The sequence below is a fragment of the Hemitrygon akajei genome, chromosome 13 (assembly GCF_048418815.1).
Source record: "Hemitrygon akajei chromosome 13, sHemAka1.3, whole genome shotgun sequence".
In the NCBI taxonomy this organism is placed as follows: Eukaryota; Metazoa; Chordata; class Chondrichthyes; order Myliobatiformes; family Dasyatidae; genus Hemitrygon; species Hemitrygon akajei.
The window spans coordinates 88,341,886-88,355,398 of NC_133136.1; the positions used below are offsets into that span (position 1 = coordinate 88,341,886).

Below are 13,513 nucleotides of genomic sequence, written 5' to 3' on the forward strand. Positions count from 1 at the left end.
GAGCTTAAAAACCAGTGATTTTTGTCATTGATAGCTGGCAAGAAATAAGCAGTAAGACAATTCAGGACTCTTTCACTCACTGTAGTTTCAAGCATTCAGGCTTGGAGATTCCAGAAATGGCCTTGAGTGAAAACGAAATTATTTCACTATTCAAGAAATTAGGAACTACGCAGAATTTGAAGGTGCAGGTGGTCCCCCCTTTTTCGAACGTTCGCTTTACGACAGCTCGCTGTTACAAAAGACCTACATCAGTGCCTGTTTTTGCTAACCAAAGAGGATTTTCGCTTTTACGAAACAAAGACGCCCGCTTTATACGTGTGTTTACCCCGAGAAAGACTACAATGACCGTGAAGCCTTGTGCGGGCGGTTGTGTGTGCATGCATGTACGTGCACATGTGCGTACGTGCGTATGCGTGTATGTGCACATGCATGTACATGCCGATTTTTTTCCCTTCAAATCGATTTTAGCTCGCTGTCTTCCCGAGTTTGATAAGTGAAACTACACCGTACATATAATATTTCTACTTTATATGGGGTGTATATTTATCATATCATTCTTGCTTTTACTATACTTTTGTGTTATTTTAGGTTTTGTGTGTTATTTGGTTTGATTTGGTAGGTTATTTTTTTGGGTCTGGGAACGCTCAAAAAATTTTCCCGTATAAATTAATGGTAATTGCTTCTTCAATTTACGACATTTTTGGCTTAAAAACGGTTTCATAGGAACGCTCTACCTTCGAATAGCGTGGGGAAACATGTATCGACAGTCATCGATTATGAAGATTTGGAGGATGCAATTGTCAAAAATTGTATGAAGACAGTCCATTATCTATACTTGGGTGTCTGTGCTGATTTTGTTCATTTACAATCAATAAAAACCACACGTCAGCATACACTCAACTCTTACCTGTGGCTCCAAGTACCTGCATGTGATAGCAGCCACACTGCAGTGCACTGCTGTAGCAAGCGGGCTAAACCAGGTGAGGGGAGCAGGTGGTCTTATACCACAAAGAGATAGGGCCGAGCCTGTGCTAGCACGTGAAGTCAGCTCTGGTATAATGGGCAGATGCTACCTACAGTGAGATCCAACGGCAGGAAGGTGCTTCTGCGCGCTGTGGACAGTGAAGGGCATGACAAGGTACAGAAGAATTCATGGTCAACCACTGCAACCAAGAAAGACCCCAGATGTGATGACCTTCAGACTACTGGACCCAAACTTGTGAGGTTGAGAGAGAGTGCAACTTCTCCATTGCAATGGATTTTTCACTTTAAAAACTCCTGCACAGGTTTCCTGTCATAAGATGGACAACCACCAAACCAACTATTATAAACTAATACAGTTTTACAGTACTGTTGTATAGTGTTCTAATTTGTTCTGTATTTCAGTTAAATACATAATCCATGATTCAGTTAAACAGTACTTTGTCTTTTTTATACCTTTTTAACTATTTCCATGAAACTGGCTAATTGGGGCCGCCAGTTAATTGGGCCATACTGTACTGGCCCCAATACGTCTCAGTCGGAATCCACTGTATTTGCAGTGATAATCATGAATTGTGTTTTGTGATGAGATGCAGTAAATTATTAGCAACATTTTATGGCAGGCATGTGGTTCATTGTCCTTCTCTGTTTGAATACAGTGGTTAATGAAAACGTCAGTCTAGTGATTTCCAGACAACTGCTGACTGACTTTTGCTCGCATCTACCGAATCTTTCTGATGGTACCGCCAAAGAAATTTACCATTTTACTTTGGAAAAGATCCAGCCTAGAGTTATTTCATTTGAAGAACAGGTAAGCCAGTGAGAGAATTTTATAAATGCTTTATTTGTAATTATGCAAGTGTAATCCTCTCACCGTGGCTCATACCAACCTCGGCTTGTTAGCTAACATCCATGTAACTGAGCTTGCATGGGTAACGGTGAGGCCCCTTTCAGTCAGCAACACATGTCTAGGGTCAGTGTGATTCCGGCTCAACCAAACAGGAAAATTCAAATGTTCTGATGAGGGAACGAAAATTATGGTGGATGCTTTGTAAATACTGCCCCATGAAAAGTTATCGTTCACCAGGATATAACACCTTAAACCAGCATAAAATTAAAATGAAAGTATATTTACAGATATTTTGACTTTAACAAGCAGTTAATAGAGAAAAAAGAAAAGGGCCCCAGTACAGTTAAAACAGTCTAAATGCACACATAAATGTTGGAACTCATTTCTGGAGCAGTAGGGTGCTTTCCTTTGATTACTCACGCGCTGAACCCACATTCTGCGTGAAAGACACCAGCCGCAGCTCAAACCTCCCTCGAAGACCATTACGAACGAACTAGCTAACCCAGGAGTATTGGCATTTCCTCCTTTGAACCATTCGTCTGCACAAAGCACTTCTTACAATAGGCTCTCCACTATTGGTGGGATCTTCTGAGCATCTTCCCATCTTCCCTTGTGCTCTTTGCATCTTCCAACAAAAGACCCAAACCAGACTATTGTCCTTCAGAAATCTGATCCTGTCCAGCTCTCTTGAATCTTGCATCGCATCCTACTGGGCAGAAAGTTATAACACGTACCAATGCAAACCTGATTAGTTGACACTACATTCCTAAGTTGGACAAAATGGTTCCTTATCTTTAGCCAAAGCCAAAACACTCTTGCTAACAGGACAAACACGAGGAAATCTGCAGATGCTGGAAATTCAAACAACAACACACACAAAATGCTGATGGAACACAGCAGGCCAGGCAGCCTCTTACTATCTTTTTCTCTTACTATCTTTCCTTTCGGTTAGTCCTGACGAAGGGTCTCGGCCCGAAACGTCGACGGCGCTTCTCCCTATAGATGCTGCCTGGCCTGCTGTGTTCCACCAGCATTTTGTGTGTGTTGTTGCTAACAGGACACATTGCTTTCGCAGAAAACTGCTAAAATAAAAATCCCTCACAGTATAGCAGTAGAAATCTTAACCAAGGCATTACACAAGTATTTAGTTGACATCCTTCATTATTATTAAAATGTGGATATTCTGTATTGGTGTGTTTATTTAACTGTGATAAACAGTAATGACTAGATTTCTGCAATGTCATTCTGAGAAAAGTGTGAAGCAGAAGTTTATTCAAGGTGTATTTATAAATTCAGAGTCTCTCTGTAAGTTTTATGGTTTCTTTTTGATGGAAATTACATTATAGTTTTGGTAGTAGGCATTATTATTTTTAAAAAAATTATATTTACAGCTCTGTGGGGTTGAAAGCTCTGATTAAATTTTTTTTACATATCGTAATGGTTGGCCTGGAGGCCTATAGTGGGAGGGTGGGGAGGATACTAACTTTATATGATTTTATTTTGGGTGCTGTTTCCTTATTGTTATGAATTATATAATTAATATGCTTATTTTGCACTGTATTAATCTTTACTTTGTTGTTGTGTTTTTTTGTTTGTAGTTGGTTTGTAGAAATGAATAAAAACATTAATAATAAAAAAATAAATTCAGAGTGCATGTATTAAGTTATACGGTATATCTTAGTAAATGCTGCATGTATGAGAAACCTCGGACTCAAAACAAAATGACTATACCTCACCATTGCTGAGCCAACTTAAGTGAGCTAGAAATTATGCCTTGTAATGTCCTTAGGATCTCAAGATGAACAGTTTTAGAAGTTAGTTGGAAGGTAGAATGGTATCCCTTTTGTCTTGCTTTCAGTGATCCCTTTTAAAAAGTTCTGCAGTACAAGTATCTATGATTTACGGTCAATTGCCCTTCGAATTGTGTAGTGAAAATTACGACTGAGAACGTGCTCAGGAAGCTAATGGTCTGAGGGTGGATAAATCTCCTGGACCTGATGGACCCTTGGGTTCTGAAGGAAGTAGCTGGAGAGATTGCGGAGGCATTAATGATGATCTTTAAAGATTCAATAGATTCTGGCATTGTACCAGATGACTGGAAAATTGCAAATGTTACTCGGCTATTTACAAAGAGTGGGAGTCAGCAGAAAGGAAACTATAGACCTGTTAGCCTGACATCAGTGGTTGGGAAGTTGTTGGAATCGATTTGTTAAGGATGAGATTATGGAGTACCTGGAGGCACATGACAAGATAGGCCAAAGCCAGCATGGTTTCCTGAAAGGAAAATCCTGCCTGACTAACCTACTGCAATTTTTTGAGGAAATTACAAGTAGGGTAGACAAAGGAGATGCAGTGGATATGGTGTACTTGGACTTTCAGAAGGCCTTTGACACATGAGGCTGCTTAGCAAGATAAGAACTCATGGAATTACAGGGGCGTTACTAGCATGGGTGGAGCATTGGCTAATCAGCAGAAAACAGAGTGGGAATAAAGGGGTCCTATTCTGGCTGGCTGCTGGTTACCAGTGGAGTTCCACAGGGTTCGGTGTTGGGACCATTGCTTTTTACGATGTATGTCAGTGATTTGGATTGTGGATTAATGGATTTGTGGCTAAATTTGCTGATGATACAAAGATAGGTGGAGGAGCGGGTAGTGTTGAGGAAACAGAGAGCCTGCAGAGAGACTTAGATAGTTTAGGGGAATGGGCAAAGAAGTGGCAAATGAAATACAATGTTGGAAAGTGTATGGTCATGCACTTTGGTGGAAGAAATAAATAGGCAGACTATTCTTTAGATGGGGAGAGAATTCAAAATGCAGAGATACTAAGAGACTTGGGAGTCCTTGTGCAGGATACCCTAAAGGTTAACCTCCAGGTTGAGTCGGTTGTGAAGAAAGCAAATGCAATTTTGGCATTCATTTCTAGAGGTATAGAATATAAGAGCAGGGATGTGATGTTGAGGCTCTATAAGGAACTCACAAGACCACACTTGGAGTATTGTGTGCAGTTTTGGGTTCCTTATTTTAGAAAGGATATATTGACATTGGAGAGGGTTCAGAGAAGATTCACGAGAATGATTCCAGGAATGAAAGGGTTACTGTATGAGGAACATCTAGCAGCTCTTGGGCTGTATTCCCTGGAGTTCAGGAGAATGAGGAGGGATCTCATAGAAACATTCTAAATGTTAAGAGGCCTGAACAGATTAGATATGGCGAAGTTATTTCCCATGGTAGGGGAGTCTAGGACAAGAAGGCACGACATCAGGATTGAAGGACGTCCATTTAGAACAGAGATGCTGAGAAATTACTTTAGTTAGAGGGTGGTAAATCTGTGGAATTTGTTGCCACAAGTGGCTGTGGAGGTCAAGTCATTGGGGCATTTAAGGCAGAGATAGATAGGTTCTTGATTAGCCAGGGCATCAAAGGGTATGGGGAGAAGGCAGGGGAGTGGGGATGACTGGAAGAATTGGATCAGCCCATGATTGAATGGCGGAGCAGACTCGATGGCCTACTTCTGCTCCTATATCTTATGGTCTTATGGTCTAATTATCTTTGAGGATTAAATAGAGAGCTCTCAATATATCATTTAAATGAGGAGTAAATAAAACCATATTTGTCTAATTAACAGTTTAAAATTTTCTCTTTCTTTTTCTGCTTATTTTGTTCTTCAACTTAGAATCTTAACTTGCACATCAATGCAGGTTTGACTGATGAATCGGGTGGGGCAAGAAAACTGCCAGTATGCTATCAGAGTGGAGTCAGTAACCAACTTTGCATGTTTGATTTTGAGAATACTGTGGAGCAGAATGGAATGTCACAGAGCATAACTATATACAGTGGATGCATTCGCTGGGCACAATCTAGTTCGCCACCTATCATGAATACTTAGTTGAGTATTGTTTTGAGGATTATTTATCAGCTTGACGAAGGTTAGCATTTGAACAGCCCATGGAGTTGACCCTCTGTTGCCTTTTTCAATTTTGAATGGTGTATGGAATGCCCTGTTTAAGATTTTTACTGCATTTTAATTAATATTTCAGTATTAGTAGTTTTCTGTTAAGTGAATGTGCCATGCTGGAAAGTGGCTAAGATGAGGACACGTTGTCCAACTCAGAAATGTGAGTCATCTGATCAGGATTGTGGGCAAGAGTTTTCTGAAGGTCAGTAGTCTGGTTCATGTGTCTTTTTTGGCAGGAGCTGGGAGGCGACAGGAGGGAAAATGACTGAGGATGCTGACCTTATTGCACAAGGTGCTTTGTGCAGATGAATGGCTCCAAGGAGGAAGGGCCAATGCTCCCATGGGAGAGCATGTTAGTTTGAGATGTGTTTTGAGTGGTGTTCGGAATGTGGTGTGTGCTTTAACCCAGACTGTGGGTCCCGCACCTAAGTAAAAAGGACAAATTCAAGATGAGTTCCAACTTTGGACTGGATTAACTGTACTGGGCCCTTTTTTCCCTTTTCTTTATTCCTACTAGCTGTTCGATAAAGCTGAAATTTGTAAATATATTTCCTTTATAATTTTATGTGGTGTTTGATGTGTTTTATCTTGCTGACTGTATAATTGTGTATGGGCAGTATTTACGCAGCATTTGTTCAAACCGAGACTTCTTTAATTGGAACATCATGACGTTCCTGTTTAGTTGAACACCAACTCGTACCAATCCTAGATGCCTATTGTTTATGAAAGGTGGCTTCTCACCGCTGAGTCCCGTGGCTATTAGTGGGCCAACAGCGAGCCAAGTTTGCATATGAGCTCAGTGAGGGAGTGACGTGTATGAAGATGAAATTTCCATCCATTGAAATGGATTGGCGTGGCTGGAAGGGGTAGGGCAAGTGGGCAGAAAAATACAAATGCGTTTGTTGTGTGGTCATGGCTTTGTGTTTATTTTGCAGGTAGCTTCTATAAGACAGCATCTAGCCACCATTTATGAGAAGGAAGAAGACTGGAGAAATGCAGCTCAAGTTTTGGTGGGAATTCCATTGGAAACTGGACAGAAGTGCGTAATTGTTTGGGACTTGATTCATTTTTGAAATGTATTGTGCAGCTTTTAACTATTTAAAATAAGCTGGTTCCTTTCAAAATGAATATCTATATACCACTGTAGAAAAACACTGAACAATTTATTTGTGTAAAACAATGATATTCCTCACTTGCAATCTTAAGTGATTTTGCTGTAATTTGTTTAATTGAGACCAATGTAAATTAACAATGTCACCACTGGCACACATGGATCATTCTCCCAGGATCTTGTTGTGAAAAGAGTTACTGCTTTACCAATTTTTTACAGCATGCTTTTGCAGTGTATTTTGCAGACTTGTCTGTCTTCTTTTGTGCTACGTAACAAACATTAACTCCTTCCACTGCCAAACCAGCATTCTTCTGGCAAGAGTGCATAAATGATCTGTTTTGAGCCAACCATTAATGAGTCTTTACTGGAAAACTAAGTGAAATTAGCTTGGTATATTCTCTTAATTTCTCTTCTCTTAATTCTTCTCCTATCTTTCTGAAAACATATTTGCATTATTTGGGTCTCTTCATGGCAACAAGGTGTGTTGGAATGAGGAAAAAGGTATTCATCCATGAAGTCCATCAGTATGATGTTTGAGTATTTTAGTAGTCTTAATTACATTAGCTTATTACAGGTATCACTGAATATACAAATATTCTACTTGTAAATTTTTGCTGTAGGATGCATATCCTGATTTGAGAAGCTTTTAAAAAAATAAGAATGTTTAATGTTAACAATAATTCCTGAGCTCTGGAATGCAATTTGAATTTTTACATTCAAACTAATGGAATGAACCTTGTCAGTTTACAAGATTTTGTATAATGCAATGTTTTCCCATAATATAACCCTTTTTAAAAACTAATACCTAAATACCTTTATATCAGGAGAGATCAAAACAGTATATGTTAGTCAGAGAGCCTAAAATTTACTGAATTTAGCTGAAAATAAATAAAAACAAAATTTTTCCTACCTTTAAATCTGCCAGTAATGCTCATACTCTGAAACATAATTTTATAAAATATACAATTTTATAAAATTGCTTGTTCATTAACATTTAGCTTTTTTATAGGCAGTATAATGTGGACTATAAGCTGGACACCTATCTGAAAATTGCTCGTTTGTATCTGGAAGATGATGATCCTGTTCAAGCAGAAGCTTACATTAACCGGGCATCTCTACTTCAGAATGAATCAACCAATGAACAATTGCAGATTCATTACAAGGTAGAACTTTGCTTTTGGAAAGTAGATGTTAATTACATTACGGAAAGCCAGTGGATCAGTGAAAATATTTCCACATTTTGAAGAGTTCAGCAGTCTCTAGGTGGTTTAGGTAATACTTTCTCAGATATTTAGTGAGTTCAAAGTTCATGACTGGAGCATTATGGATTAAAATTGCCCCAGAATACCTGGATTTGGGAGAAAGAAATTTAACTGGGTCACTTATTTTTTGCAATTAAAATATATTTTTGGATATCACACTCAACATGGCTTTTCCCTTGTGTATCAAACTAATGAATAGTCCATAGGCAGTTGCTGATTAAGATTACCAATCAGATTCCTAAGTGAGGTACTGGTCAAAGGTGACCATTCATGAAGACTAGTTTGAGTCAATGTATTTAGGAAAGAACTAAAAGGAAATACTGGGAGAACAAACAAAAACAAAATGATCAGAACAAATGACTGCAAATGTATTCTGATCTTATTGGAGAGGATAGGACACTCTGAAGCCATGTTGTGTCGACAGTGGAGGGAGTTAATATTTGTTATGTAGTTGGCTACTGACTAAGATACTGACTTATCTTGTGTGGCATTGAACTCCCAAAGTATGGTTAAAGCTGAACCCAGTGAGACAGGTGGAACTTTATTCCATCATGATTGTGGCTTGTGTCTTTTTAAAAGATGCAAGAGTTTTGGAGAAATTCTGACCTGTTTTTATCACTGAAGTATTTATGTGACTGGTTCAATTAAGTTTCTGGTCAATGGAATGTCAAGAGGAGCTCTTCTATTAGAAAGTATTCATTGTGTGGCAGGAATGACATTTGCCACTTATCATCTCAAGCCTGAATGATGTCCAGGTCTTGTTGCATGCAGAAAATGAATACCTTATTATCAAAAAATTGTGAATGGAACTCGACTTGGAAGTCATCAATAAACATCGATAGTTCTGATAACGAAAGAAAGGGAAGATGTATTGGAAAGCAAATAACTGCAGGTGCTGAAAATCCCTGGAGCATGTCACAGTTTATTTGGGACACGAGATTCTGTAGATGCTGGAAATCTTGAGTAACAAATGCAAAATGCTGGAGAGATCAGGCAACATCTACAGAGGGAAAGATACTGCCTGACCTGCTGAGTTCCTTCAGCATTTTATGTGTGTTGCTCACAATTCATATCTGAATACATTTTGTTTTGACGCTATCTCATTACTTTGTGTTAAATTATTTGTCAAATTATAATCTACTATGCAAATTACAGTGCCAAAGTTAATCTGACCTTTCATGTTCGCAAGTCCCGCCACGATTAAGACAGATCTGGCCAGAACATGGGATTTCCATCAGCAATTATCACTCCAGGACGCACGTCATTCCCTTATCACTGCTTGCTCTGAATTCCAGAAAACTCTTGCTAATGGTGCTGTGACAGTAGCTTCATGAGACAAGTTACAATAACTTCTATTAGCTGAGGTTAGTTAGTGTGATTAGCAAATGCCAGCTTTGCATTTGCCCATACTTTGCAAATGAGTGGAAAGCTATACAGTTTAACTATATGTAAACCAAAGGAACAGCTTCGGTAGACAAAAAATTAATGTCCCCATTTTTCACCCAGCTGCCTTGGAGCAACACAATATATCAATAGTTGCATTTTCAGTAAAGTGAAACTTTGTTCTGTTTTTTGCCTTCAGGTGTGTTATGCTCGTGTCCTCGATTACAGAAGGAAATTTATAGAAGCTGCTCAGCGATATAATGAGCTTTCGTATAAATCTATAGTTCATGAAACGGAGCGCCTAGAGGCGTTAAAGCATGCACTACACTGCACCATTCTTGCATCAGCAGGTATTATATTGTTGCCCAATACTCCTAAGGATGTAAATAGTTCTAATATAATTGAATATGTTAAGCACCAAGTCTGTAGTCTTACGTTTTAATTATACCAGATTCTTATCTGATAGTTTCTGTCAACAAATAAGTACATCAGAAAATAAAGTGGATTGCAAACAATTTCAAACATAGTGATATTAAAAATATATTATTCTATTTTCAGTTTGATCTTTTGTTTTGAAGTTTCTGATTTGGAGGTTATCCTGAGGAATACCGATATATTCTAATCTACATACAGCATCACAGCAGCCCCCCCCCCCCCCCCCGTTCTGTCTTGTGAATTTATTGAGTACAGGAAATCTAAAATAAGAAATTTTGATTACCATGTGGCTACGAAAAGAACTATTAGTGGACTCTATAAAAACAAACTTAAAAATAGTATAAAATTGGATATTGTGAAAATGTTGCATACTATTATCATATTATCAACTGAGAAAGGAACAAAATATGGCTTTGCTAATTATTATTACTTGGTTAACTGAATTGCTCATACTGGAGCAATTTGTTTTGAAAAGAAGGAATGGTTGATCTCAAACATGATTTTTTTTTGAATCATTGGTTATTTGAAATGATTGCATCAGATGAGCTTGGCATTCCACATTGGGAAATAATACACTGTTAATGTTTTTCTTGTTAAAAATGCAATGATATTTTTATTCATTAGGAGAAACTTTACCCCAAGGGTAGTGAGAACATGGTATATAATAGCATAAGGAGGGAATGAAGCAAATCATACAGATTTAAGTGGAGGTTGGACAAGCATGTGAGGGAGAAACATATTAAAGGGTAACATTAGTAGATTTACCTAGGAAAAGATGGAAAGAGGCTTGCGGAGCAAAAAAAATGCATGTACCTGTTGGGTCAAATGTTCTTTCTCTAAGATTTGGAGTTGGGTCTCTTTCAGCCTTTTTTGCTTTTGTCTCTGTTGACAAATCTTTTTGGGCTTATCTGAATTAATCCAAAGCAAATGCAAGAATAGTTTCGGGAATTATTTTTACAAAGGCTAAATATTGTAGTGAGAAAAAATTGGAAATTGTATCCACATAAAACTTACAATTTGAGGCACTTACACAAGTAAACATGTAATGAGATTACAAATTTTTTTACACAAATATGTTGAAGCTTTATTAGGACAGAGAAGTCAGAAAGTGAATCATGGCAGAATTCAAAGCATGCAAGTGAATAACTTATTTTGAAAAATAATTTGGGAATGCAACACAGTCAACAAAGTCTAAGGTTTGGCAAGTTTTCTATCATTCAGATCAAGTTTTCTTTCATCGTTGGAAATGTTAAGCATTATTATAACAGCAAATCTATGATAGAAATGAATAAATATGTTTACAGTAAAGTAATTGAAAATACAAGATTTTCCAAGTAACAAAAAGGGGAAAACACAGATTACTAAGGGGAAAAAAACATAAATCGGGAAGTAATAATGTGAAAAAATAATGCAACAGAAGTATTAAATTTCACAGTGTTTCTGTTGGCTTTGCTTTCCCTGCAGGACAGCAGCGATCCCGTATGCTGGCAACACTTTTTAAGGATGAACGCTGCCAGCAACTTGCAGCTTATGGAATTCTAGAGAAAATGTATCTAGATAGAATTATTCGAGGGAATCAGTTACAGGAGTTTGCTGCCATGCTGATGCCTCACCAGAAAGCAACAACTGCTGATGGTAAAGTCTTCAGTTTGTTTTTATCCTGAACGTGTGTTTTCCACTCTTTTTATTTTGTAGTTTATAGCAGAATAATTTGTATATGATAAAACCATTTTGGTATTATCATGAAGTGATTATTCACAGCTTCAGTCAAAATGCTGCGCTATCTTAACACTCTACATTTAGATATGTACGGAAGTTCAGATAAGAATTTCGGTCTGCTAGTGTGTATCACTAACTTGACTTTTATCAAGTTACACATTATTCTTTTCCATAAATTGTATTATTGACCTTCTGTTTCCTGTTAATGCAACTGAAATCTTACTAATATCTTTGAATGCAGCCTATTTTACTATTTTTTAAAAACCAAGTCCACTGATTTATGGTTTTCACATAAACTGGAAGTCGTACCCATGGGCACTTCTTCTGGATGTTATCATTTGAATGAGCTGACTTTCTGCTCTCACTTTTTGGGTAACTTAGAGCAGATTCCCATTTGGGTAACAGTTCTGTCCCTTCGAATGCCTTGACAATTTGCTGGCTGCAGTGTAAAAACAAGCAAACAAATAATTTAAAAATACATTACCATGAAGTGTGTAATGTATCACAGGGTTAGTGACCCTATTCAAATAAATGGGGCTGCTGTTATTACACACCTCTTCTCTGGTGTAAGATTAAAGTGCTTAGTGCAATCAGACTCTCACCGAGAAATTAAACCTACATTGCTGAACACCGGTCTGCAGTGGAGTTGATGTGTGGGGCGGTCAGCACCTAACTGTCAAAAGCCTTGGTCTTCCATGTTTGTCTTTTCTGTGACTATCCTTCTCAGAAGTGAAGTACAGAGCTTGTCATGTGAGGAGTTGTAGGTAAATATAATAATTGCTGCATTGTCTACAAGTGAAATGCTAATCCCAATACCTTGACCTCTCTGATGACTGAAAGGCTTAAAAACCTTTGGCTACCAGCTGTCAATCCCTAATGTTTTCCAGTAATTAAAAAAAAATTGCTAAGTCATGATAAAAATCCCTGACATTGTTTTCAATGTAATGATGTTATATTTCCTCTCTTGGTACCAGGTTCCAGTATACTGGACAGGGCTGTCATTGAGCACAACTTGCTTTCTGCCAGTAAACTCTACAATAATATCACATTTGAAGAGCTTGGAGCTTTGCTTGAAATACCACCAGCCAAGGTAAACTTTCAAAGTGTTGAATTTTTTTACCTTGTTTTAATCTCAGAATGAGAACAAACATCTTCTATTGAAGAGAACAATATGCCTTCAGTGTATATTTTGGCATTATTTCACTTTACATATATAGGGAAGGCATTTTTAGAGTTAGGTGTTTACTTACTAAGAGCAACACTTTGGATTAATTGTTTGAAATTGTATTTTATAGTTTCCTTACACAAGGCAATGAGCTAGCATTGGGAGCTAGATGCTAATACAACATCTGACAGAACAAATATACTTTGGATTATTCAGCTTATACGGGAGAATGGGGAGTGATATATTGGAGCTACAGGGAAGTAGTCATCCCTAAGTTGCAGAAGGCAAGTAACTGGGTGACTGTCAGAAGGAGAGAAAATGGGCAGCAAGTGTAGAGCACCCCTATGGCCATTCCCCTCAATAATAAATATACCACTTCGGATACATTTGAGGGAGACGACCTACCGTGGGCAGCTGCAGGTGACCAAGTCTCTGGCACTGAGTCTGATGCTGTGGCTCAGACGTGAAGAGAGGTGAAGAGGACTGCAGTGTTGAGAGGAAATTCAAAAGTCAGAGAAATAGAGAAGAGATTCTGTGGGCATGATGGAGACACCCGGATGGTATGTTGCCTCCCAGGTGGCAGGGATGTCTCGGATCGGGTCCATGGCATTTTAAAGGGGGATGGTGAGCAGCCAGTAGACTTGGTACATAT

General features: G+C 38.2%; 1 protein-coding gene across 1 annotated transcript in view; it reads left to right on the forward strand.

Moving 5' to 3' along the window:
• The window catches only part of cops4 (COP9 constitutive photomorphogenic homolog subunit 4 (Arabidopsis)), a 55,990-nt gene that overhangs the window by 18,435 nt on the left and 24,042 nt on the right, over positions 1 to 13,513 (forward strand). The window contains exons 3-8 of the mRNA XM_073065025.1: positions 1,641 to 1,792; positions 6,722 to 6,825; positions 7,907 to 8,060; positions 9,742 to 9,892; positions 11,442 to 11,612; positions 12,671 to 12,786. Of these exons, the coding sequence (XP_072921126.1) occupies positions 1,641 to 1,792; positions 6,722 to 6,825; positions 7,907 to 8,060; positions 9,742 to 9,892; positions 11,442 to 11,612; positions 12,671 to 12,786 (848 nt within the window). The remainder of the gene's footprint in view (positions 1 to 1,640; positions 1,793 to 6,721; positions 6,826 to 7,906; positions 8,061 to 9,741; positions 9,893 to 11,441; positions 11,613 to 12,670; positions 12,787 to 13,513) is intronic.